The 27,569-nt window shown below is 37.9% G+C and overlaps 2 protein-coding genes, 1 long non-coding RNA gene and 1 pseudogene across 29 annotated transcripts in view; 2 read left to right on the top strand and 2 right to left on the bottom strand.

Moving 5' to 3' along the window:
* The window catches only part of LOC120110286 (pyruvate kinase, cytosolic isozyme-like), a 3,290-nt gene extending 724 nt beyond the window's left edge, over positions 1-2,566 (top strand). The window contains exons 2-3 of the mRNA XM_039124847.3: positions 1,085-1,546; positions 1,627-2,566. Coding sequence (XP_038980775.1) covers positions 1,085-1,546; positions 1,627-2,439 — 1,275 coding nt within the window. The 3' untranslated portion in view covers positions 2,440-2,566. The remainder of the gene's footprint in view (positions 1-1,084; positions 1,547-1,626) is intronic.
* A 446-nt stretch (positions 2,567-3,012) lies between these two features.
* LOC103705352 (E3 ubiquitin-protein ligase SIRP1 pseudogene) lies at positions 3,013-6,786 on the bottom strand (annotated as a pseudogene). Of its 13 annotated transcripts, XR_015968290.2 has the most exons (6): positions 6,640-6,716; positions 6,300-6,414; positions 4,042-5,954; positions 3,713-3,958; positions 3,445-3,603; positions 3,013-3,358 (listed from the first exon to the last, which is right to left on the bottom strand). The product of XR_015968290.2 is annotated as an E3 ubiquitin-protein ligase SIRP1 pseudogene, transcript variant X5 (transcript). The 13 variants fall into 13 exon arrangements; XR_015968287.2 differs by lacking the exon at positions 6,300-6,414 and having other exon boundaries at positions 6,640-6,786; XR_015968294.2 differs by lacking the exon at positions 6,300-6,414 and having other exon boundaries at positions 3,713-3,880; positions 6,640-6,781.
* Positions 6,787-9,088: 2,302 nt separating this feature from the next.
* Positions 9,089-19,869, bottom strand: LOC103709088 (uncharacterized). Of its 12 annotated transcripts, none has more exons than XR_015968282.2 (7): positions 19,560-19,806; positions 18,978-19,171; positions 15,157-15,481; positions 13,343-13,438; positions 10,304-10,499; positions 9,683-10,204; positions 9,089-9,445 (listed from the first exon to the last, which is right to left on the bottom strand). XR_015968282.2 is itself a non-coding variant. In XM_008794277.5 (5 exons), the coding sequence occupies exons 1-5, from the start codon at positions 19,656-19,658 to the stop codon at positions 10,482-10,484; spliced, it is 732 nt and encodes a 243-aa protein (XP_008792499.3). In that variant the 5' UTR covers positions 19,659-19,869; the 3' UTR covers positions 9,465-10,481. The 12 variants fall into 12 exon arrangements, 2 of the variants coding, with proteins under 2 accessions (XP_008792499.3, XP_088559464.2); XR_015968281.2 differs by having other exon boundaries at positions 9,089-9,184; positions 9,356-9,445; positions 9,683-10,499; positions 19,560-19,797; XR_015968283.2 differs by having other exon boundaries at positions 9,698-10,204; positions 19,560-19,797.
* A 2,418-nt stretch (positions 19,870-22,287) lies between these two features.
* LOC103709087 (uncharacterized) lies at positions 22,288-27,197 on the top strand. Of its 3 annotated transcripts, none has more exons than XR_005511126.3 (3): positions 22,373-23,128; positions 25,038-26,632; positions 26,715-27,197. It is a non-coding gene; the product is annotated as an uncharacterized LOC103709087 (long non-coding RNA). The 3 variants fall into 3 exon arrangements; XR_005511127.3 differs by lacking the exon at positions 26,715-27,197 and having other exon boundaries at positions 22,374-23,128; positions 25,038-26,188; positions 26,478-26,678; XR_003386055.4 differs by lacking the exon at positions 26,715-27,197 and having other exon boundaries at positions 22,288-23,128; positions 25,038-26,678.
* The last annotated feature ends 372 nt before the right edge of the window (positions 27,198-27,569 follow it).

The raw sequence follows: 27,569 nt of genomic DNA, 5'->3' as shown, positions 1-27,569 counted from the left end.
CTTCTGTTTATCTCTGTTCTTTAATGCTTTCCTTTTTCCTTTGGTATTCTCTGTTTATCTCTATGATTATTTTGCATGAATTAAGTCGTTTGTATGTGATTCCAAGCAAGATAGAACATGCTTTTAATGATTTTATTGTCTTGGCTTTGATGTGGAAAGATTTTACTCTAATCACAACTTATTATCTCAGTTAGGGTTTTACATTGTCTTGGCTCCGCCAGTTGTTGCCATTCTTAATTTCCTACGTATGTATTTTATTCCTACCATTATGCATGTACATGGCATGTTGTCCTCTGCTACCAATCAGTTCGATACTGGATATTGATGCCTTCTATCATTGGCTGTCAGTGCATGCATAATGCCTTAATGATGGAGGCTTTTGTCACAAGTGATACAATACATGCACTGCGATAATCTCAGGTTGGCAGCTCATATTATTATTGCCACAAGAATTATGCAGCTGCTAACCGTTCTCATTTATTATGAACCACCTTTGGTTAGAATTTCTACTAAAAGCCACACCTTATAACTACTGTTAGTTTTCCCATGGTTACTGGTAGATAATATATAAAGGAACTGTTTCTGACATGAAAGGTGCTAAAATTTCGATGAAATACTTTATAATATGTTGTTTATACCATAAATAAGAGAAATCTTTCTAGATTATCGAATCTAGCAGTCTCTTGGCTGTGATGGACAAGTGTTAGCTATTGATTTTTGAAGTGAATGCATATTTGGTTTTTTTTATTAATGCAGTAATTATAGACACTAAAAAGTCAGCTGAAGCATTTGGGGAAACGTTTTGATGGTTGAGAATATATCTCTAAATAAGATGCTGTAAATAGCACAATTTGTGAAGCTGTAAAGATGTCTTTCATGTTTCCAAAAAGAAATGCGTAATTTTAGGAGCATGGAGTTCTTTTACATGCTATAGGGGATTTGAATCAAATTCATTTTGATGCTTTGAAGTGAGAAGAGCTCCATGACAGTTTAAAGAACCTGTTAGGCTGTTAATTCGATAAATGTAAGCTGCTTTTTTTTTTATGATTTGGATGATATCTTGAGCTTCTTTGCAAATTTGCAGGGCCCGGAAATTCGAACTGGTTTTCTGAAAGATGGCAAGCCCATCCATCTCAAAAAGGGACAAGAGATCACCGTCACAACTGATTATAGCATAAAGGGTGATGAGAACATGATATCTATGAGCTACAGAAAGCTAGCCGAGGACTTGAAGCCAGGAAGTGTCATACTGTGCGCTGATGGGACGATCACTCTCACAGTTCTGTCGTGCGATAGGGAGTTAGGTTTGATCCGCTGCCGGTGCGAGAACTCTGCTGCTCTTGGCGAGAGGAAGAACGTAAATCTTCCAGGGGTCGTCGTAGACCTTCCTACAATCACAGAGAAAGACGAGGAGGATATCCTTCGGTGGGGTGTTCCAAACAAGATCGACGTGATAGCTCTATCTTTCGTGCGCAAAGGCTCTGATCTTGTGGAAGTTAGAAAGCTACTTGGAGAGCATGCAAAGACCATTATGCTGATGTCCAAGGTCTCTAATTATTCTGTCCAGATTTTACTGTAGGATGTTAGTACTTGTTCGAGTTTCTGATTCACAGTCACCTTTTGCAGGTTGAGAATCAAGAGGGGGTGGCTAATTTTGATGACATACTTGCAAATTCGGATGCTTTTATGGTGGCCCGAGGCGATCTAGGGATGGAAATTCCGATCGAGAAGATCTTCTATGCGCAGAAGGTGATGATCTTCAAGTGCAACATGCAAGGAAAGCCTGTTGTTACTGCGACCCAGATGCTGGAATCCATGATCAAGTCCCCTCGCCCCACCCGAGCAGAGGCCACAGACGTCGCCAATGCAGTTCTCGATGGCACCGACTGCGTGATGCTCAGTGGAGAAACGGCTGCCGGCGCTTACCCAGAGTTGGCAGTCCAGACGATGGCACGGATTTGCTCGGCGGCAGAATCCTGCATTGACTATGGAGCAGTCTACACGCAAACTGTGGCTGCTGCACCAGTTCCTATGAGCCCATTGGAGAGCCTTGCTTCGTCTGCAGTTGGAACGGCAATCTCTGCCAAGGCAGCCCTGATCTTGGTCCTGACTCGGGGAGGAAGCACGGCGAAGTTGGTGGCCAAGTACCGGCCGTCGATGCCAATCCTGTCGGTGGTGGTTCCTGAGATAAGGACGGATTCATTTGATTGGTACTGCAGTGATGAGTCTCCTGCAAGACACAGCCTGATATTCAGAGGACTGATTCCACTCTTGAGCGCTGGAACAGTCGAAGCCTCTCATTCAGAATCCACAGAGCAAGCACTTGAATTCGCCATGCAGCATGCGAAGGCTACAGGGCTCTGCAAGCAAGGAGACTCCATTGTTGCGCTGCATCGTGTAGGAGCTGCATCAGTTATCAAGCTGTTGATCGTCAGCTGATTGAGAATACTCCACTAGTCACCAATTTTGCGAGGTGCTTCTTGATCCTTGGACGCTGCCCAAATTGATCATCTGATGCTACACAAACCAATGGCATGATCCATGTTTACCATTTTGGCGGCACATGATCAGCAGATTTTGTTTCTTTAGCTTGTGCTGACAAGAGGCTGCTTTTAGTCTGTAGTAGTCAAGTCTAAAGTCTTCTAGTTGATGGTTCTGTTTTTTTTTTTTTTTTTTTTTGAACAGTTAAAATTGTTATGATACATTCAGCTTAAACTCGTTATTTTTCGTAAGGAAAAAGGTACTCAGTATAATCTTTGCATTGATTTTCTGAACTTCATATTTGCTGTCTGCTCTCTATAGTTTCAAGTACAATTTGTTTTCCAAAGCTAATATTTTTATGAGAACTTGCCCATGTTATCTCCAGGTCATGCATTAATGCAATGCAGGAATGCAATTTTGGCTTTGTTCGCCATTTTTTAACCTGTACGCTTAAACCAGAAATCCTTTGGGCAAGTGTGAGGAAGGGTGAGGTCATTCTGGTTTATATATATACTGTAGACAGACCGGAAATCCTTAATCAAATGAAACAATGTATTGCTATGCGATGCTTTGTGCTACATAAGAAAATCACCAGCAATCTTTAGCTTTAGGCTCTCCTTCATAGGCCGAAGTAATCCTACAAAGATTGATGCACGATGTAAAGATCATCAAGCATCGAAGGTTGGTCAAACTGAGAGAGAGATCTCGACCAATAATCAAGCACTAGCAGTACCACCTGGTGGCAGAATCTTTGAGAATAGACTAAAAATTCTTAATCACATGAAACGATGCATTTCTATGCACTGATTTATGCTACACAAGAAAATAGCAATAGCTTTTCTCAGTTTTAACCTCTCCTTCAGAGGCCAAAGTAATCCTGCAAAGAATGATGCAAGATGCAGGGAATCATTAAGCAGCAAAAATTTGCTGAACTGAGAATTCAAACAGTAGTAGCAGTACCACCTGGTGGCAAATGTTAATTTCATAAATGACAAGACCACCATCCTAAGGCTGCCACTTCACGCAGCAAATTCTGTTTGGTTGATGGGCAAACTCCCCCAGCCTCCATACCCCAAACAAATTCAGCTCCTCGTATATCTGGAAAATGCTTTCCATTTAATCCTGCATGTCCATGAGAAGGGAATTCAGACCAGCCTTTCGCAGCCATCAATCTATATTTTTAGTCATTAATCTACGATAAAGTTACAAATGTGAATAGAACCATTATTACCTTTACAATCTAGCTCTATACCGCAATAGGAACTTGTACTTCACCCTTACCTTGCAACCAATCAAGTTGTTTTTTAGAATTGGGATTTGCCCCAGCAGTCAACCTTCTGCTTAGCAACCAGAAGTTCTCGATTCGATTATCAGATGGTGCATCCCCAAAAAATTGATCCTGGATAATTAGTGTGAGTGGATGAAGGAGGAGGAGGAGGTTGACCGAGAACAACAAGCACAAACCATATTCTAGCAGCTGCTCAAGTTTAATCCTTCTTTATTAATCTCAATTTAGCAAAAAGAGAAGATCAAAACTTGATAGATGATAACTATGCATACCTTGCTATTAGATCCGTTGGCAGATTATTTATCATAAACAATACTCAAATATTTGTTTCCTCCAAGACGCTGCAAAATATTTTTCCGGCAGATCTTCCACGTCCATGACAACCCTGCAGTCTCTGGGACTCATAAGAGGTACATCCGTATTTCAACCATAATCCATGAATTTGAGCTGCAAAAACAATCCTAAAAGCAACCACTGACATGAATAAATCTCTGCAACTAGGATTTCCATAACTAAGAGATACCTGCTTCAGAAGCACATGCAAGAAAATCAAACAAAACCCCAAATCCTTCACAGAGACTTGACAGTCCAGACCCGTCTCTCCTATTATACTTCTTCAACCTACTTAAAATTAAAAACCTGACAGAGCATAATTACATTCCAATTACAACAGATATCATACTTCAAACACAAAGAAAGGCAGGAAGCTTTGGAAGAACCTAAAGAGAAGAAACTTGTCCCAATGTACAGAAGGACAGGATAAAACATAAAGATGATAACCATTAAAGAAACATCTTCAGTTCCCATCTACATAGGAGTTACTTCCAGACGTGGATGTAGTCGAGGATGAACTTCATCCACTATGCAATTATTGACAATGATAACAAAACCATAAAAAGCCCACCAGATCGGAACCCAGAATCTGCCCTCATTTCCTCTACCACTCTCAAGCCATTAAGAGCACATGTTCAGCTCTCCTCAGAATGTGAGTCACTTCCGGAAGCAGTTGATGATGGTGAATTTGAGGAAGAATTGCTACCATTCTCAGACCCTGACAATGAGAACAGCCCATTAAAAGGCCACGCGACAGGAAGCCAGAATCTATCACCATCTCTATCATCCTCATCACCACCACTCCCACCACTTTCTTCCACCCTACTATCACCGTTTCTAGACCCATTTGAAACCTTTGATTCATCAGCAGGCAGCTGAAACCTGCAAACAGGGCATGAACTATGGAGCTCCAGCCATGGCAATATACACCCGTTATGAAATTTGTGTTTGCATGGCATCTCCTTAACCTCTGTCCCAATAGCAACATCCTCCAAACAGACTGAACAGCTCATATTTTCCTCAATTTTTACAGTAGGCAAAGCATTAACTGCCTCTTTCTGAGCTGGTGGTGTGCCATATCTGTTTGGGTCATTCTCTGCCAAATGATGCAACAATAGATCTAAACCAGGCCCAACAAAGTAGTCCCCCAATGAAGCACCAGCACTGGTGTTGCTCGAGTCTCGGCTTTGGTTCTGGTCAGAATCAAATGCTCCTTGGAGAATTATGGCTTGGTTAAAAGGATTGATGAGGATCACGCTTTCTCTTTCCCTCTCCCTCTCCCTCTCCCTCTCCCTTTCGCTCTCTGGGTTGTCAGACTCCAACCTAATATCATCCCGAAGGCTTTGGAGCAGCTGAAGTATGGCAGAGCTCCGCCGCCTCCTCCGCAGGAAATCTTCAAATTCATGATCTGAATCATCATCTTCCTCTTCCCTTCGCAATCTTGAACGCCGCGAAAAACCTCCCATCATTCCAAGCAAGATGGAAGACCATAGAGAGAGGGCACGGTTGGATTCAAGATCAGAATCAGTGTCTGTGTCCCCTCTGCCATCCATTTCTTCCACAAATCCACTATCACAAAGGGGGCACTTAGGCTCCACTTCCATGACTGGATGGACCACCTCGGAACAGGCATAGCACCAGTATCTACCAGCCCAGGCTTCACCCATCTTACTATTCTTCCCTTCCACGCCCTTGCCTAACTTCCACTACTAAGACATGCAATTAATCCAACAATATATAGTGGAAGAAAGCTCACTTTCGATAAACCAAATCTCTACAAATCTCAGACCAGCAGGGAGAAATTATCAGATAAAGAATATCTATCCCCTATCTTCCTGTCATAACTGATAATCTACAGGAAAAAAAAAATAAAAAAGATCCCAGCCTGGTGAGCAAGAAAATTAAAAACAAAAAAACTCATTTATCAAGTGCAGCAGAAATAGATATATCAAATATTTATCTGTAAACATAAAATTAACAAGTCGAGAGTCTGATCACATAAGGGGAAGAAGAGATCTTGATAGAATTTATAAGCAACAAAAAAACCCTCTATTTTTATAACTCTAAGAAAAGAGATTCCTTTTTTTAATGCACAAGAAATTTACACTAGAAAAGAACACGTATATAAGAAAAGGCATAGGAATCATGTTTTGCTTCAAAGAAGAGCTCAAGGTAGAACAAGATCCAGATATTTTACCAGGAGAAGTTCTGAAATGGGATGACTTTTCTCTTGCGCAAGAATTCAGGAACAAGTTCCTCAATATCTCAGTCAAACTTATAAACAATCGCTAGATAAATACCACATCTAAGCCCTAAAATGGCATTATATAATAAAAACTATTCAGATATGCTCAGAGTGGAAGAATCTAGAAGCACAGACAAAAAAGAAAAAAAGAAAAAGAAACAAAAATCTATGTTCTTATTTCCATAAGCTAACAAATAAAAGCAAATTTGAGCACGGAACTAAAAGAAAATGGGCGGAAGAAAACCACAGGATTCACCGAAAAATCTTAAGCAAGAGGAGAGAAAGGTGTTACCTTGGAACGAATTTTAGGTTGCTTTGAGTGGATTTGGCCCTCTTTAGGGGGGTTTGGGGGAAGTCGAAATAGGGGAAGCTTCGGAGAAGAAACAACCAAACAGACCGTGTCCTATTCTACCCTTCTCTTACTCCCTGGAATTGATTTTTTTTCCATTTTTCTTTATCATTTTTATAATATTTATGAATTTATTATATATTAATTTTCTGTTTTACTTTTCTACTTTTTTTTTTTTTAAGCTTTAGTTACTCTTCTACTTTTAATCTTCGTTTTTGCTTTCAAAAGAAGGTTTTGGTGGTGGGGTTTCTACATTTAAAAAATAGCCATGGATAGGTATTGGGGACCAAGATCCCAAATTACTGTAATCTTAGTGGAGCTGGTTCTTTTTTTTTTTTAATCTTTCTTTATATATCTTTTTAATAAAAAATTATGAACCTAAGATTAAATCATGATCTAGGTGTGATGGAGTCGACAGCATTTAGGTTATCAACCTTCGTCATGTTAATATTTATATGAATTTCGAGTTTTTCAAGCTCAAATTAATGCAAATGCTAAAAGAAAAAAAAAATCAAACTCAAACATTACTGTTCTTTATTTTGGTGGAGAAATGTAACTGATCTTTATATTATAGAAATTTCTATAATATATAATTATGATTTATATGAATTTTGTAGAAGCATGGATTCCTCAAAGCAATTATGTAGTAGGTGGACCGGCAACTAAATAATTTGCTCAAAATGTAGGATGTATTCCAGCAAATCTGTTTCTTTTAGCCTATAATATGGTTAATATAAGTTCCGAACCAAGTTTCGAAGCCAGATCTAGAACCCTTAGTTTCTCAAACAAGGATAAAATAGTAGATTTAAGGCTCTCAACTAAGGATAATATGGTACATTTAAGGGATACAAGATCTTCGAGGGCAAAGAATTCTACCTGAGGTTAGTGGTAGACAGAGTATTCGCAAATGTAGCTGAGCTAGTGAGTGCTGCAGTTGAGAGTTCACCTGATAGGGACATCTGGGGCTCCTCTTTGGCTCCTACAACGCCCAGGTACATGATGATATCGATGGTATTCTGGGAGTCCCCCCCTCCTGATTTCCTTAAGGTAAATTTAGACAGCAGCATCTCAGGTGACGGCAGCAGATGCGGCATGGGTTTTGTGATTAGAGACCAGGACTCTATGCTAGTTGCAGTTGGAGGATGGCGTATTTTTGACGAGTCAGTCCTAGTGACAGAGTTGCGTGCGGCGTGGGAGGGCTTCGTCCATGCCAGAGTGTACCTGGGTGCTCGGCGGGTTTTTCTTGAGGCCGATTCGGCTATAGTGATCGACTGGATCCAAAGCAGACATGCCAGGACGGATTTGCACCCCTTAGTTCGTGATATTTGCCACTTTATGGAGGAGTTTGATTTCTTTCACGTTTTACATGTGTTTCGGGAGGCAAACAGTGCAGCGGATTGAGTCGCTTCCATTGTAGCATACCACACTAGAGCCGTCTCATGGGAGGCTTTGGAGCACGTGGTGCTGGCATAAAGCATACTTTGTACTGTGATTATTCTGGGCGTACCCATTGTCGCATGTAGTGAGACATCATTGCACCCAAAAAAAAAAAAAAAAAAAAAAGGAAGAAAGAAAGAAAGAGGATACAAGATCTTTGATAGGGGCTGGTCTTGGACCGTGACAGGTTTAACCGTGAGTTTGTCTCGATACAATGTTCTCAACATGTTGGATGGATTGGGCAAGAAGTGGTGGGGAAGTTTCCCAAATGGACGAAGTACGAAGCGCTGTAACCTATTGTTCTATCTGATGGAATGGTGAGCAAGCTAGGGATCAATCAAACCATGACACTAAAGTTGTTTGTGAGGTCATATCAAAGAGCAAGTGTTCCTATTTTGGGCCAGCTGATTCGTGAATTCCTAAATTTAGCTGTGCTTAACATACGTGCCCTTGGTACCGAAAAAAATGGTTTCCTCAAAATAATATGATTTATATTTTTTTGAATTATAATTAAAATTAAATTTTTGAAAACTTCAGTTTAATCAAAAAAGGAAAAACAGAAAGTACTGACTTTATAAGTTTTAACTAAAGATTATTTATTGGCATTGATAATGTAAATCTTACATGAAAATAAAATTGAGTAAGAAATTTTAGTGCAAGTTGTAGTAATGCTTGCATGATCACACATAACCTAATCCAGATATATTGATGAACAAGCTTATTTCCATCCAGCAACAAATATTTGATATGTAACCAATAAGATCATTTCTGCGATAATCATTTCTTTAATCTCTGGCCGTGAGAGGGTAATCCTGGAATGAGGTTTCAGTAAACTTTATTCCCTTTTTTATTCTAAACAAATTTAAGTGACTAATATATTACCATTCTTAGCTGATAAATTTCTTGTTTCTCTGACAAATAGAATCTATAGTGTTAGCCAAAAAACGCAGGCGTCGTCAACAGAGCTTCTGCTGTCTATTCCCACACAACACCTGAGGCAGTGAGTTGTTCTATGCAAAGTGGATTCGCTGAATACAGATCACTTCATCACCTAATGTATTAAAAGTAAAATTTGAAAAATAAGTACACAACAACAAGAACAAAAAGTCTCACTGATTAGAGGGTCAGGATCATCTCAGATGGTGATGGACCCTCGACGGTACTGATGTACATGAGTCGTGAGTCCTCCACAGGGTGAGCAACAAACCATGAGGTCATTTACCTTGACTGTCATGGACTCTTGTCACAAAGTTTTTGATTAGGGTTTCAGTGTAAGCAACTCATTAGCCAGGTAAGCCAATCCTCCCAATCCCTGATAACAGCAGCAAATATAAAAACAATAATAATTTAAACAAGTGCGAAGAGAAGAGAACTACAAAGAAAGAAAACAACACCATAAAACATAGTACTCTGTTTTGCGCTAGATGTATTTCAGAGGTATTTAGGAGATGGCTGCAATCTGTGACCAGATCAACCAATGAAACTTTGAAACTAGGCCTGTTCTTGTTTGTTTTTATAATAAAATGATAGAAATCACTCCACCACTCACAAGTTTAGCGCCTACCACAAATGGTATTTAGGAGATAGCAGATGGCAAACATTGAAATCTGTTGTAGGCTTTCAACCACAAATGCTTGTATAAAACCTTCCAGTATGCTGCTATTCACTCTCAACTGTCTGAAACAATCTGTCACCATATTTTGCAACAATATGATGAATTTGCTTTACATAATGTCAGTAGTAAATCCGCAGAGATCATCACCAAAATTCAAGTTGACTGAAAAATTCTTCACTTTCCAATACCAAACAAAAAATAGTTCATCAGCAATAGGAGATATGCATGCGGGCAACCAACCAGGTAAATTCATCAATGAACAAAAGAATTTCCAGGATAAGATTCTTAAGGTCATGATGGAGAGCACCGCCGTGCACCAGAGGATGCTACCACCAAGAAGATTCCAATAGCTTCACAAGTGTCTGGAGATAAATGTCCACATGTTGGAAGCATGCACAGTTTAACGTGGAGCTTAATCAGCACCCTCACCAGAGGGACAGAGATTGACCAGTGTCCCTGCACATTATACTTGGTGGTTCAGAGGTGCAAGGATGATAGCCAACTTACTAGAAGAGTCCGCGGGATTCAGAGAACAGTATCGATCATGATCTTTACATTTTGTGATCGCAAGAAGAAGCTGTAATTTTCTTTTCAATTGGCATGCTCTTCAAGTACAAGAGCTGTTGACATCATCGCCCAGTATGTGTTCAAAAATAAGAAGGAAAACATGTGGTGGATGTTGAACAAAATATCATGCTCCACTGCTCTATAGATCAATGGTTCAGGGGGGTCATTATAGCATATTATCAACCTGAAGAAGCACAACATTTAACAATTAAAATGACCAGATCATATGAAGAAGAAAGTTGTCTGGTAACAAATTCCAGTTTAACAAGAAAAAGCTTCTTCACATTTACAGCTTATCTAGCTTAATTAGTGTCCCACAAAAAAAAAGGGATAATTGGATGCTCGCATGAAATTTTTAAGTGTCCCATCCGGACAATGATGGAAACTTAACCTTTGTCCTGGATCTTAGAAACTCTTGAAAAACAGTGGGAATGCCACCATCCAGGTTCACACTCAGAGCCACTTCCCGACTGGCAGAATAAAGGCTCGTTGGCTAAAAAATTGAACGGGAAACTTAACTAAGACAGGCATGATTCTGAAGAAGCCTCAGAATGCAAATCAAAGGAGGAAAATAAGATTACCTTGAGGTTTGTATGGTGAAGCATTAATGGAGCTTCAAATCCTTCAGCTATTGTTGATAATTTTAGTTTACCAACAAAAAAATGGTGCACTGATTTATTTATTCTCAAAAGAATTTAATGTGCATAAACAGTAATAATGCAAGACAAGAAAAGTCTGCAGGAGGGCCCAGGAGAATGCGCCAAGGCCAAAATATTGAGAAAAAGTAGGGTTTTCCGACAGAGGGGGTAGGAACCTAAGACTTAGTCAGGGATTTGAGGGGATATTATTAGTTTTATTGGGTTCCAATTTTTATTCAAATTTATTTCATCAAGCACAAAATTAGAAACATATAAATAAAGAACAAGAAAGATGAGTTTAAGATAGAACAAATAAATAAGTTGCACCGCCCTAATACCTAGGTGACATGGAACAAGGAAGATAAAGCCCTTGTTTTATTGCTCAAAACTTTGAATTCCATGATATACTTAGGGTTCCCTCACTAAGCCCTTACAAGTTGAGGCACAAAGATATCTTAAGAGAAAAACCACCTTCCCTTAATGAAACAAAGAAGAGCTTAGGAAAATGGAAACAGCTCTCTCCTCCCAATGAAACAACAAAGGGATCCAATTGTAACTAAAAAAGGTTTTCCTAGGCTTTTATTAATGAGACTAGCATTATAAAAAATAAAAAAATAATAAAAAAAACTTGGAGAATTAGGTCCCAACAAACCCTGTATGCAAAAGTATGTAAACCTTTTAAAGACTCCCAGCCCAAGTTACTCAATTTCAATATTTCAGAAAGCACCAGCCACTAGGTGAGTGGGTGCAAAAACATTACGACAAAAGAAAAGAATTAGGAAAATCAGGAAAATTCCTCAAATCAATTCTTTTCCTTCCGCTTCTTTCTCCTCCCATGATGGCAGCAGCAGTTGTTGCCACCTGTCCCAAAAGCAATTGCAGCCATCACATGCAATATTCACAACAATCACTGATACATTTTGCAACAACAAACTGTTGTTTGCGTATCGCATCAACAATGGTTGCTGTGGCTGATGCAACTTGCAAGAATAAAGTTAAGGCATAAGAGATAAAAGGAGGAAAGGGGGAAAAAAGGGCTACATGCATTGAAAGGAAAAAGGAGGAGGGGAAGAAGACTGTTGGTGGCGCCAGGTTGTTCATGCCAGCAGGTGCCATTATCAGGTGATCCCAACTGCTGTCACTGTCAGGCACCAACACTGGATGCTTTCATCGAGTACAATACATGCTGCACCTCTCCTCCTCTCCTTTGTCTTTCTCTCTCACCCGTCTCCTAATCTTATATTCTTCACTTATTCTGGTGGAACCTAGGGAACAGATATTCTAGTCAATCCCAAGAGCTTGCACACCTGATTCACTTCCATTCCCAAACTGCATCATGTCCCACCTGGCTCACAATAAATACCGATTGATGAATTGATTCCTGATGCCCAATTGGCGTAGCTGGGCAGGCCGTCAAGGCGCCTGCACCAGGCTAGGCAGGGCACTCGGGCACCTGCCTATTGGTTAGGTTGTCCTATCCAAGGCAACCACCAGAAATGTTTCTCAAAATGCTGCCAATCGGATGAGATAGGGATTTTAAGTGACAATATTGTACAAAAAAGATACCAAAATCTACTGGGAAAATCCCTAATGATCAACCCAGAATAGCACAAATTAAAGAAATTTAGCATTGAACGATTCATGAACTTCTAAATTTCTAATACAAACATTAAAAAAATTAGCCAAAAGTATGCTTCCACGTAATAAATTAAATGGAAAATGAAAGATGAGTTCCGAACATGTTGCATAACTGAATTATTTTAGAAAATAAGAACAGATATGTTGGCTTTTCTAGAAAATGCCAGAACAAATTAAGAATCAGAACCTCTCTGATGAATTTGTCACATCAAATGCGTTCTAGTCTCAACTCATCTCCAAAACCATCTAATTTGGTTCACAACACATGGTCTGGTACAATTTATAGGAAAGGACCATCAATTTGGTTTTTAATTCTTCCCCTGATATTCACTAGACCTTCACCATGCAAGATTCATGGAAGAAGAGGCTGACTTGCTAATATCAAATTCAGTAGGACCAAATGACAGATCGAAGCAAAAAGCAGATGGTCCAAAAGCATGCTGATCAATGAGGATAGTTAAAGATTCTAACATCTATTCATGGTGAAGACAAACTTTCCCTCCTACTCAACCAGTATACCTTTATTTATATGAGCTCACATGCAACTCTAATTGGAGATGCTAGTCCTAGAGAATTTGTAATTAATGGTGATATCCTAGAAGTACTGCAAGCATTGACGAAACCCCAAATGCGGATAGCTATATTTTTCTCTTTTGGAAATCTATTCTATATAGATCAAAGCTCATAGAAGCAGTTTAAAAGATAAATCTCTTGAAACTACAAAAGTTGAGTTTCTTCATAAAATGCTTACATCATCGACCTGAAAGGATCTACTAATGCATGATTTAAGTTGAGGAGATTCAACTGCTGATGACCCACCATCACGTCCCTTGGTTGGTTTGTCACCCTGCAAACAGAACTGGAGTCATGTCTTTAATAAACTAAAATGACTAACCATTGGTTTGTATGTTTGTGGCAAGGGAGAGTTACGTACTGGTTGTATGTGGATAAAGAAATATCAACCAATTAAACATATATATGGTCTCAGTTTCAGGATGCGTCAAAAAGCAAAGGTTCTTTAAAAAAAAACAAAAATCCCTTCTTCAAAACATTTGCACATAACACACCAGAATTACAAAATAGACATTTACTTAAATAAAACAAAAGAAGTGAAGTTGCCAGATTAGAAAACAATGAGAAGTGGAGCTTTGCCATCATCAGCAAATATGTGTATGCAAGTGGATTAGTTACTTGTGAGCATTTTGATGTGCATGATTATACAAAGAATGAATGTGTGGAGCAATTAGTTGGGTATACTCCATTCATGTGCATAGTTCTGTACCATCATACAGTTGTTTCTAACCGTGCATGCCACAGCACCTGATTGAGGCTGGTGATTCCTTACCCAAGGTAATAATTATGTGCAAGCATGTGTTGTGCGTGTCTTTTTTATGAGCCTGTGAAACAAAGATGTTGCTTTACCTAATAACATAGTTCTAGCTTATAATGCTTGCACAATAGCAGGATCAGGAAAAAAGTTAGTCAAGAAAAACTCTAATCAATGTAAATAGAAGCAGTTAGCCATAGCAAATATATTATTCCATGTGTGGAGAAATATTCTTAAAAACAGACTTGAAATTATAAAAGATCATGAACGATGAAGTAAAATGAAATAAAAAGGAAAAAGGAGTTATAAAGACACTAAATAGATGCAAGAATATAATGGATTCACAATTAGGGCACTTCAGCTCCACAAAGAAGAAAATCTTCACAAAATCGTCTCTGGCAAATTGGCCAATAATATCATGGGTAGCAGTCCCTTTATGTGGCAACATAAAATCCTTACTCACTAATTACATTTGCTTTCAACATTACAATTGGTTGCCAAGGAATATGATGTACCCTTTTACCCAAACTTGAAGCACCTCCACAAGCAACCAACTAACAAGGTTGACTAGCACCATAAGGTGCTGAAGAGCAGCTTGGACCTGTACCTAGTCATATTCAGGCAACCACTTAGGAACCAATAACACTTCAATAGGATATTTACGTGGACCCCCTTGGCCCTTCCCATTCCAGGCAATAACAGGTAATGCAAAGAAGCAAACTCTAAAACAGCAATTTTAGATGAATCCATAGGGTGCGGACTCCAGAACATTCCGTCCACACATTTGATTATACTACATATCATTTCTTCAAGAAGATATTATAATGTAAGTCCCCAAAATGTCTGTTGGCAACAAATTTTCAACAATAAACTCAATAAACAATATGCAATATAGCATATCCTATGTTAAATTGATATCTGTTTCTCATCGACTTCTTGCCATGATTTTCAGTCCAATGCAAAGCTACCATAAAATATAAATTTAAAAAAAATAATAATACTAAATATCATTAACTTCTCTACACAACAAAAATTTGCACTTTGATCATAGAATTTGGGTTCAAGTATAAATATGCAATTCAGATAATTCCTGAAATTACTTGGCCATTATACTATTTTCAGCACATCTTTCTTCAAAGCTTTCCGCAACATGTGAGTTGGCATGTTGCAAATGATGTAAATGCATGCAACCAAAGTATGTGACCCCATATGTCCCATATATTATGCAGAGAGCTTACCTCGCATGCACAACTTTTATCTGGAGCATCCTCAAAAAGAGATGAGTAATAAGCTGGATCATAGATGGACCCTCCCAAGATATCATCAGAATTGGAGGTCTGCCTATCTACTTCATGTGTTGAGGGATTCAAGAAACTGTTTCTCACATCAAAATCTGCTTCATGATAGGCTGCACCATCCACACTTGAAACACCCAGTCTGTACATCTGAATCCATAAGAATGAGGACAAAAACCTCACTGAAAAGCCAATAATTTGCATTGACAAAGCAAGTCTGAGTGAGAAGACAAAGAATGGCCCATACTTCTCATCAGGAGTAATATTCCTAAACAACCATAACATTGGGGAGAAAGTGTTATTCTTTCATAGATAGGAAATCAGAAAAGGCAATACACCATAATATGAAACAACAACAAAATATTGACAATTGCATATATGTTGTTTAAATCGTAAATACTACACATAACCTAACACACAGTCATTGGTCCTTTAAACATTTACAGTAATAGTACTGGAATTTCTGCAAGCATTATAACTCTGGAAGGAGACAGGCAAACTGCTGTTTTTTCAATATTAGGTAAATAAGATATTTCATTGTTACCCTCCATGCAATTGGAAAAGATGAAACTTATCATTATGTATATATTAGAATGTTAATTATTTATCCCTTTATTTTGGGGAATCATGTTCTGTAACTGTGCTTGTCAAGACCTAATCACTTTGTCTGTTAACTAGCTGTTTTAGCTAAGTAGCATGTCTGAAAATGTGTCATTCCATGAATTGCTTGTAACCAATATCCAGTTCATGCTCAATAGATTTTGTCTAACATGGAGACTATTAGGTTCCAGAAAATTTGGCTTATGATCAAACAATACTGGGTCTATGAGTAGTGTGGCTCTCTCGCCATCAGTGTATTGCAGATCATTAAAAGCAGTGAGACAGCATGTGGAACAAAAGTTAGGTTGGCAATGATATTCAATAAATGGTGAAGATAGAGAGGTTTTCCGAACATCAGCAAAAAAAGGTTGACCACTCACATCATATGCAAATTTTTCCGAATCAGATAAAAAGTCTCACAATTTCTCCTGACGGAAAGAAACTTTTAACCCTAAATGAAACAAACTTCCAAAATCAGATGGATGATTAAGATAATAGAAAACGAGATTTTTCCACAAAGCCTCATAATTGGAATTGATTTTGGTTCTAAAAGCAACTCCATCGAGGGATATGCCCTTGATTCCCAATCTTCACAGACCTACGTCACTACCTAATCACTGCAACCATTTTCCTAAAAGAGTTGCATTCATCTCCTTGTATTTCCATTCCTACTTTATTTGTTTCTTGCCTCAACCAGCAAGATGAACAGCCATCCTAACCATCCAGAACAAACCCTTTCCGGTCTTTATTCTTGCAGTTATAAAAGCAAATACCATACACAAGGACATTAAAATATACAAGGCAGGAAGAGATAACTTTTAGCACAGTTTAGATGCAGGCTCATACCAATCCATGATGGCCAACATATACCATGTCAGGCTAGTACAAGACAACAGGGCATTGGATCGACCCAACACCTATTAAGTCTCTTTAAAAAAAATGAAATTAAAATTAAAAAGGAGTCTTTAGCCCCTTTCTTTTTTTTTGAGCATGGTGCGGCACTTGTGTCAGCACAGCATGGTATAGCATGGAACAGGCATACCATCCACTAGCCAACACAGCCTGTGACAGAAGAGCTTCCTTGGCTTTTGAAAGTGCATTCCTTCTTGAAACAAAGAAAACTTCTCGCTCTGTTCATTCTCGCCATGGGAGGATCCTATCCCATTGCTCAATTTTGCAAACCTCAAGTCCACCTCAGATACTTGATATCCAGTCACCCACATGTAGCATTTAAAATATGTAAATTTCCCAAGTCATCCTTAATAGGCAGAACGTCGCTAATATATGACAAGTGAGAGGTTCTCCCACATTTGCATTTCTCTGTGAGCCTTCTGACAGATTTCATCAAACATCTATAGCACAAGGGCAAAAATAAGAGATGGGGTGCCTTTGCCTGAAACCTCTCTTTGCATGTATGCATAGTTTAAGCCTTTAAGGGATTAACTTATTAATCCTAAAAATTTGGCAGAAGTGTTACAGTTCATCAGCCAACTCAAACATCCATTTGAACAACATATTTTTCATCACATGCCAGTATGCCAGAAAAACCGTATCCAAACTAATTGTATGCTTTTCCCACACCTGATTTGTGAAGTAATTTGATAGCCTCTCTGAATATACACATGCCTAGCTATTGCAAAACCTATAAAACAGTCTGGCTGATAAAAACCAAACAGCCTGACATCACCTTCAAGCTTTGCACCACAACCTTGACAATAATCTTCTAAATCATGAAAGAAAACTTACAGTTAAAAGATCACCTGAATCTTTTTGCTTTCAGATCAAAAGAATAAAATTTGTGTTGATTCCTCTGAAGAAGATTTTACAATATAAGATCTCCTAAGTTCTCAATAGTACACGTGGAAAATCATCAAGTGATTTCTTATCATGCACGCCAAAATCCCTTCTCTATTTCCAACACTGGAAAATGGTTCCATTCCTTAAAACTAAATTCTCAGGTTTCGGTTTATATATGTCCTCCCCAGAGTGTACAGACATAACTACATATATTTTCCCTATGCTGAACTGCCTCCTGAACATGCAGTGTTTCCTTCCCCAGCTGACAATCATGCAGCCAAGAATCTATCATGACAACTCCTTGATCCACTCCATGTACTCAAATTTTGGTTTAGAATTACTCTCTATTTTGTCCTCCAATCATCATTCCTTTCTCCGCTAAACTAAGCCCTTCAAGTGGACAAGTAACAATTTCCTTATCATAGATGACTTCCTTTAACCCCAAACTGTTATATTTATAGCTGCATATACAAGTATCATTGTCAAGGTGCTCTTATTACCTCAATTTCATGAAAACCCCACAATTTCCTTGCTGGCAGCTATATGACAAAGAAGCGCTGTTTCATGCAAGATGGTTTAGGTTCCCCATAGTCAACCTGTATCTATAAGAATGAAACGAAATGATTATAGTACATTCAAACCTTTCAAAATTACTCAGCAACATCAACATTTTATATAAGGCGAGGCCAGGTTAACATATTACATGACAGTGAACGTCTTTCAGCTTGTGGCATCTTACGAATATGAAAAACTTATCAGGCTTATAGTCTAGATTAGTTTCTTGAGGCTTAGATGTGCAATGCCTTGCATACCAATTGTAGTCTATTTTCGGAAGAGAACTTTTTATGATAGTACTTAAAGTTAATTACAGACTTTCTTCAGGTTGGGAAAATGTTCAGGAAAGACTTTTTTCTGAGAGAGAGAGAGAGAGAGAGAGCAAGAAAGACATAGTGTTATTGAGAGTTGAATTTAACTGCTCCTTGGATCAGATATTTATCTCTTTTGACAATCTACGAAGTGTGGACATGCTAATATACATATAATTCTTTCTTATTATGTGATACACATCATTTTTATGTGTACCTAGATCCCAAAGGAAATAGGAAAAAATTAATCCTCTTATATCTACGATGCTATTTTTCTGCTTTCTTTCACTTATTTATTTTGAGTTTCGATTCAAAGGCTGATGAAAAGCTACCTCCCACAACCTTCTGTGTAACTAACTAAATAAACATACCAACAACAATTATGCATAGAGATGCTCTAGAAGATCTTCTCACATGATCATAAGTACAACTCACTGAACTACTTCAAGAGATACTACAGATCCATAACAAGTCTTTGGTTATGCTACTTGAGAGGCATACCATATTGTGTGCGAGAAAAGTACGAACCACGCGATGTCCAGCAAAATAGCAAAAAAGAGAAGAACAGCGTATGTCCGTCCAAGGCTCTGGCTGCTGCTCTCAATTGCCACCAGTGCAAAGAGCGCCACCACCAGATTAATCAGCAGCACGCCATTATATAATGCCCCAAGGGATCCAACCAGCGCGCAACCAATCTAAAATACCATAAAAGAAAGCAGACAAATAACCTCGCCACACTGAGCTGATTTCCACTTAAAACAGTTCCATATTTAACCGTAACAAAATCAAGGACAGAACCCAATCAGTTATCAAAAACCATTTTTGCATCCATATGGAGGAGTGAAAACATAAAACAATAACTAATTCATAAAAATTAACCAAAAAAAACACAAGTTTTGAGTCGCTGAAATCACATCCTGTAGAATTCAAATCCTATACAAAAAAAATGCCGAAAATCGCAAGATAACCTAATTATGGGTGCGATCAGAAGAACAGAATAAGAAATGATTTAGAAACAAAAAGATGCGATGGGCGTATGGAACCCTATAGATTGGTGAGATCGTTGGAGAGGGAGCCACTCACTTGGATGTAGATAAGGATAACAGCGAGCGACTGAAGTCTATCGTAATCCCGAAGAAACGACCGAATCCGCGATCCAAGATACGATGAGAACCCGGGCATTCTAAATCCAAACCGTTCCCAATGAAAATCCCAAGAAAAGAAACGAAATCCCAATGTGAGAGAGGGAGAAGCAATGAGAGAGATATAGAGATAGAGGAATATGCCCTCTTCTCTCTACACAGGGGATCCTCTTCCCCTTGTACATGTCAAGCTTTAAATCTAATTACGTGCTCTTCTCGGCGACGCTGGGGGTGTTACGTTTTTTATTTTTCTAATAATTATTTTTGTTGTTACTAATATAGCTTTCCATAATTAACTGATCGGTTCGCTGTGGAAAATTACATCAAAATTTATTTTTTATTTTTATCGTCATTTTTTTTTTTGGTAGAACTTTTATCGTCATTTTCATCATCATTAGTGTTATACTGTACAGAAACGGGAGAGGCGGTTCGGAGAGAGACCCGCTATTTTTGGGCCCTCATGTGCGGATAGAGATAGGTGCATGATCAGTGCCGTGCGTAGAAAATGCTGCAACGCCCAATTGGAATGCCAACAATTTTTTTTTTAATACAATGGTAAGTAAGTATACTCTAAAAAAAAAAAAAAAGTTTTTTACATAATATCCTCCTAATTATCGAATTTTGCATGAATATCCTTCCAAAATTGATATTTGCATGCATACTCTCGTAAAACACTTGTTTTGCTAGTCTATCCTATTTTATTTTTGTTTTTGCATTTATACCTATGTTACTTAATGGCATTATAAAATCAACGGTTTTAAATTAAAATACCTAAAATACCCTTAAATGGGTAGATATGGAAAGCGATCATCCAGAAGGAGAAAGAAATATTAGCGTAATTTTAAAATTTTATTTTATTTTTAATTAATATAAATATGATTTTTTCTTAATACCGTTAGAACAACCGTTATATTAGAAGCATTTGTACAATAACAGAATTTTATGAGAGTATATATGCAAATATCAATTTTGGAAGGGTATTCATGCAAAATTTGATGTTTAGAAGGGTATATATACAAAAAAACTCAAAAAAAAAAAGTCCACGAAGGGGTTTGGACTAAGCTCTGTTTGTTATTTACTGTTTCGTAACTACATTTCTAAAGTGTTGCGCAACTTTAATATGTATTTAGTAAATAAACTGAAAAAGTATTTTCGGTATGACAAAATGACCATAAACAACATTGCATGATATTATACAATAGAATATAATAAAATATAATATGTATTAATACATAAATACATGATATAGTATAATATTACTATACTATAATATAATATTATTATAATGTGGTAATATAATATTGCATACTATAGCATAATAATATAACATAATTTGATGTTATATAACATAACATAACAATGATATAATGTAATATAATATTATATTTATAATATAATACAATAATAAAAATATAAAATATTATAATTATTATCATTATATATTAATATTTTATTAATATAATATTTTTAGGAACTAACTTTGGAGTTTCTTGTTTTCTTTGATGAGATATTTTTATAATTATAATATTTTATTACAGATATTTTGGTACAAAATAAGAAAAAAATATAAATCAAAATAACTTTTCGATGCCTACTAAAAGTACTTTTTCGAAGAAGCTACATTTGCAGCTTCTTCCAATGAGCTCTTTTCGATTTTTTTTATCGAACATCTCTATTTCATCCAAAAATATTTTTGGAGCATCAGAAAGTATTTTCTAGTCCACCAAAAATTCTGCCAAATAGAGCCTAATTCTGGCTGCTATCAACCCGATAAATTGGATAACGGTGATATGATATGTGATTGAGCAATGATCTGATGAGCGATCCATGCTAACACTCAAAAAATTTGGTTCTTTGCATCACAGCCTCACCATCCTAAGTATTCTATGAAGGGACAGATTTTGGCACCATGATTGGGCCTCGTGGCATTACTTACGTGTTCTAGCTGGACTCGGCTGTCACTCAAGAGCAAGCAGGCTGTCATCTTAGGTAATATGTCTGAATAATCATATGCCCAGCATGGCATGAAAGATCTGACCGTTACTGATGTGCCAAAAACGCCACTTATTCTACCAACTTGGCGCCAAGCATTGCCAGAATGCCAAACCTCCTCCTTCTTCTTCTTCTTTGCTAAAGCGGGCGATTCATACATAGCGGGTACGAATACATCCTATAGAGTCAGAATACAAAATGTCCCGAAGAGTTCTGGGCATATCTCTCTTCCCAGCCCATAGGGTACCGCCCGAGTGGCACGCTACATACGATGCCACCCAGTCGGCCGCCCCATTAGCCTTCCGATACACATGCCTAGCCTGTAATGTCACTCCCTCCCTCGTCATCATCCAAATGTCACGAAGTAAGGGATGGGCATCACCATGACCTCCTTTGGTCTTGAGGAAAAAAAAAAAAAAAAAAAGCTTGCTCGGTAAAAAGTAGAATTTCAAGGAATAACAATATTCTATTTCATGATAGAATGGCATGCCATGCGTTAGAAAAAGCAAAAAGGTGTATTTGTGAAATCTCTATAAATATTTTTAGTATTTTGAGATCAAGTGGTTATGATCCTCATGGAAATTATTTTTCTCACCAAAACAATAAATTTTTTATATTATTTATAGAAAAATATAATGCCATTTTTTGTCTCTTGCTTGTCATCTTGTTGGGCTACCCAACAAGGTGGATGGTCCAGGGAGCCTCAGAACATGGTAATAAGCCCACGGCCCATCAAACATTGCCACTATAAAAGGGGAAGCCTCGCAAGGGTTTCTCTTAGTCGAACTACTTGATCTTATCCGAGCGGAAGGCGGCCGCGTTGCTCCCTTCCCCTCCGCCGCGGCCCGAAGCGGAGCGAGAGCTCTCCACGAGCTCGTTGCCCTCGCGGCGATCGTTCTCCGCGGGCTTTCGGTAGCGTCTCGCTGGTACCCCGCTCGCGCCGTCGTGCCCCGTCGCGAGGGGAGGCGCGGCTCGCCCCGCGATGACGACTGCCCGCGGTCGGAGCACCCCTTTAGGGCGCGCGATGACGCACACGCGGGCTCCACCCTCTCCAACAACAACAACAACAACAAAAAGAAAAATCTTCAACTCGTTTTCTTTTTTCTTTTTCAGAGAAAAATTACTGCACTTTTTTTTCCCCAAACATTTTCACTTTCCGATCCCTTTCAACTTCGTTTTCTTTTAAGTGATTTTAGCTCCGGTTTTGATTTTTCTCTAGATCGTGTTTTCTTTCTTTTAAAATTGGAGGGGCTTGAGCCGATTTGATCGATACCTAGCGAAGATTTTGTCATCGTACCGGATTATTGATTCATTTGTTTATTTTGTGAAAGAGCGTAAATTAGATGACTTGAACTTGAAAACTTCTAACTGTAATGGATTTGTTTTTTACTGGCCAAACATTTGATTCTGATGGTGATTATTATAGATTCTGATAGCTGACGCAGGTGCAGATGGAGGTCTGACGATTGTTGATCATGTGTTGTGGAGCGATTCGATGTGGTTTAGACGGGCCCAAAGGTGTGTCATATAGATTACTATTACTAGTTTCTTGGCCTTCCGTTGGTGATAGAGCTGCTCCTCTTGACGTTTTTGCGTGTGACATTTTTCTTAAGAAGTAGATTCTCAGTTTTAGTAAATTAATCTTTGAAGTGATCTTAGACGGTGAGACATTTTAAGATCAAAAGCTAGAGGAGATCAAGATCAGCGTCGTAGATAGTGAACTCTTATCCTCAAGGGAACTGATTGTCTTTTTTTTTTTTTGCCTTTCGCTTTCCCTGAGATTGATTGGAACTGTTTCTGGAGATAATTGTGGTTTGTTCTCGTAAAAGATTCGTTTGACTGTTTGTTTGTGTGAGTGAGCACAGAGATTTCTCTGAGAGGTCTTGGCTGTTCACGGTATCCTTCTTTGCTGCTTACCGCTTTAATTTTTCCAAGCCCTAAATAAGTGCCCCTTATTCTTTGTCCCTACTCAAAAATCAGAGTAAATCCAACATTTATATAAATCAAAAGCATCTTTCTTGTATCAATTTAGTTTTTGTGTCCCCAATTTTTTTCTGACTGAATAGAAATTAAAATGTAGTTGAGCGGTTTGACAATTATAAGTTTAAGGATCAGTTTCCTGTAGAAGTATGTTTTATTAGAGTTAAGAGAATAAAGTCTATTAGTTTACTTATATACATATCTATAAATCACATGGAAAATTAATGGTGAGCTGAGAGGCTTGATATATTCCGAGAATTTCTTATATGAATACCCCTAGTGAATGAGAAATGCTAATAGGATATTGGTTTTTCTTGAAAAAATCTGATCATGAATATTGACTTTTTGGGAGACTGCAATTGGCCAAGGGTTTTAGTTTTTAGATCAATGTACATAAACATGCTCGAATGTTTTGAAAGGTAACAAGGAATTAGTTATTTGCTTTATTTTTTGTACTTGAAGAGAAGGGAGCAGATGGGAGAGCATGTGTGGGTGTGGGCAGAGAGAGTGGAAGGGAGGATCTTTCAAAAAGAAAATGAAGCACTTATGAAGTGGGTATGCATATGGAAACTAGATGTTCCAAAGTTGGCATTGTTCCCTAGGAAGAAGGTTTTGACCAGAATAAAGTTTCGAAGATAGACCTAGCTAGGACATTGGGTTTTCATTCTTTTGCCCCCCATTAACAAGCTTAGTGAGCTGAGCTCAAGCTGGTCCCTTTAAGCTTGTCTCAAGCTAGCGTCAATGAATTTCAGACCGAGCTCGAGCAAGTCTCAACTTGCTCGTGTTCTGCTTGTTCATACCCCTAGCCGAGTGTCGACTCATGGGCTTGTTGTTATGAAAGATGATATGACATGGTAAGTATGTTTGTTAGGTCTAATCTGTTTGCTTCAATTGGAATCCAAATATTGCTAATTAAATCTCCTAAGTTCATGAGGGTTCAAAATCTGAATTAAATTTAAATTTACTAAATTTGGATTAAAAATGTTAGGAGTCTTGCTTTCTTAATGAATATTTAAAGGGATGGATTTCTTGGGAATAGTTAATGGCTGGTTTTCAAAGAAATGGAGGGCGTAACCATGTGGGCTTTTTTTGTTTTGTTTTTTTGAAGAGGGGGGGGTGTATATGTTGGTTGGAATCTTGTTATATAGAGCAGAGGTATTTTGGAGTTAAGGGGATGATCTCTTGGAAAAGAAAAAATGACAGACCAAATCTAAATAAGCATCTCAAAATTCAAAACTCATATTTCTTAATTTAGATGCATTTATGTTTTATATAGATATTATATTGAAGGATAAGAGTTTTGAGTGCTCTTGGTTATTTTCTGTATCACTTGAGTTTTGTTCATCTGAAAATTTAAATTTTCTGCTATTCAAGTTCTGTTCTTGATGTATTGTCATATTAAAACACTAGGATACTAGTGACTTACCAATAGTATCATTCTTTTCAGGTATATTGGTGTCTTGGATATGTTGGTTCTACTAGAATTGCATGTTAATTTTGGAAAAACATATTCATACATTGTTGCAAGTTATACTTGGCATTCAGGTATCCAATGCAAAAGAAACTTCTCTAAAACTACTTATAGGTGGAAGATGTTGCATTACCGATGTGAGATGGATCCAGAAAAGAGAGGTTCCGGTTATAATTCAGAAACGATTTGTGTATATATTTCACAAAAATGTGAAATCAGAGTGGGGGATAAAGTAACCAGAAGATATGGGAATAATGGTAGCATTTCAAAAATTGTGCCAAGACAAGATATGCTATATTAGCTAGATGGGACACCTGTTAATATGGTCTTCAACCTATTAGGAGTACAAGTGTATGTACAATGCATCATGCTTCCTGGTTCTAGAGATTTATGAAAGAAGTATGCATAAAACTTGTACGACAGACCCATATGTCAATCAATCCATCTGGGTTCTACTATTGAGCAACTAAATTACCAATGAGCCTATAACTGCTAAAACACTTCCATGGTTCCACAATGGTTTCAGAAGTGAACTACTTGATGTTATCTGGACAGCAGGTGGCCACCGTCCATAATAGAATGGAAGGTCTTACACTAATTCTACTCCTGGTTGCATTTTCTCTGTTTTTAGTAGCATCTTGCTGCTTCACTATGCCCATGCTGGTGTTTCTTCCTATAGACAGCACACAACACTATGACAGCTCCCTCCATCAACTGGAGTAGGTATTTTGTGATTCTCACATAGGCTCCCACACCCAACTCCTCTTTCTGTCCTCTCAATCTTGTTAGTCTAATTTTTGAAATGGATCCAATTTTCCAATCACCTTTACTGTGAGAAATTTTCTTTTGTGCATTTTACCTATCTAATTGTAGCATTTTAAGCATTTTCTGCCTTGGGCTTGCAGAAAACTCTTACACCAAACTCTGGGCCAACACTTCAATCTCTTGGGCAAGTTTCCTCTGCATAGAGCTCCAATTAGATTATTATGAAGCTAATCGTACTCTACTATCTTTTATGACCATTTGTGGTTGAAAGTCATCAAGGTTCCATATTGTGTTTTAACCAACCAAACCAGTTCTATATAGGTAAGTGGAACCAATTACCACCAGAGGCGGAAGATTGTCAGGTAATTAGGTTTCTTATGCTATGAATTATTGGCCTTTGGTAGGAGCTGATGTCAGAACTTAAACGGGCCAGCTTTGAACCCAATTACCTGAATGCAAATTTATAAAAGGCTCTGGTATTTGAACCAGGTGCAGAATATTGAAAAAAAATGTTGCTGAATATGTGGTTGAAGAGGAGATGTGGTGATCACTCGTAGATCATCACGATAGATCTGTCTCCTTTTTTTATCTTATTATTTATCCTTGAGTTCATTGATAGACTTGCTCATTTTCTTGTCAATTCTTGTGCAGGAGAACGTAATCTTCATTCCGAGTGAAGAAATCTAGGCATGTGGAAAACATTGGATAATTAGCTGTAACTCAATTACTGGTTTCTTTTGCTTTAAATTTGGTTCTTGTCAATATTTCTGGCTCTGAGAAGTTCAGGGGAGAATCTGTACTAAGAGGTTGCCATCAGTATCAATTTATCTTTGATGAATCCATCATTTTCAATCCTGATGTTTGCCATTAACCATTCATCCTCCGCAGATGAGTAATTATGGCTCATTCATGCCCCTCGCTTCTCTCAAGTTCTCTAGCCAACATGGGACTAAATTGTTGCGGCATTTTCAGTTTCTGCTGATGGAGAAGCAATCTAGTGTGGTCTCTGTGATGCAATTTAGTGGGACACCAACCAACTTTCTGAATCATACCCAGTCATCCATGTCGACTGGAGTAAGATTACTGGTGTAAGGTTCTTATAGTACATTTATTTTTGCAAAATTTTTCATGAACAAGCACTGGGATCTATTGCATCACGTAATGCAACAATCAAGTTGAGGCGGCATCACTACTACAATGTAAAATTAAGCTACATCGATAAATGAGTGAAAAAGTCATGCAGGGATGAGTTAGTTCCGTCGATAAATAATAATCAGCTACACTACAATGTAAAATTAAGCAGTTACATTTTTCCCCATAACTATTTTACCTCATATCTAGTAATAACCATTTTAATCCAAGGTAGCTTAATTGTAGCTTGCTGTTTGATTTCTGATGATGTAATAAGACTTGCTTTGACAATTCCTAGACAGAATTAGCTCGGCATGGATGACCAGGTGGTTACACCCGCCTTATGAATTGGATGATTCAGATCATAAAATTCTTTCATGGCTTCACTGGGTCTGCGTTTTATAGTTTATAATTAAGATTTTCCCCAGTAGACTTTACCATATCATGAATGCTGTCTCATAAGTCAACATTTTTGTCTTAACATTCTAGAATTTTTGCATATATGCGCTTATAAATATAACTTAATATACAGTTTTCTTTCATGGATTACTATTTTTGTATATATCTCTCAAATCATCATTGTTTTTACAATTATAACTTTTTCATTAGCTT

This window comes from Phoenix dactylifera, chromosome 8 (genome assembly GCF_051530095.1).
Source record: "Phoenix dactylifera cultivar Ajwa chromosome 8, Ajwa_hap1_PhDact_Kaust_v1.1, whole genome shotgun sequence".
Classification (NCBI taxonomy): Eukaryota; Viridiplantae; Streptophyta; class Magnoliopsida; order Arecales; family Arecaceae; genus Phoenix; species Phoenix dactylifera.
This window is presented reverse-complemented; position numbering and strand designations above follow the sequence as displayed.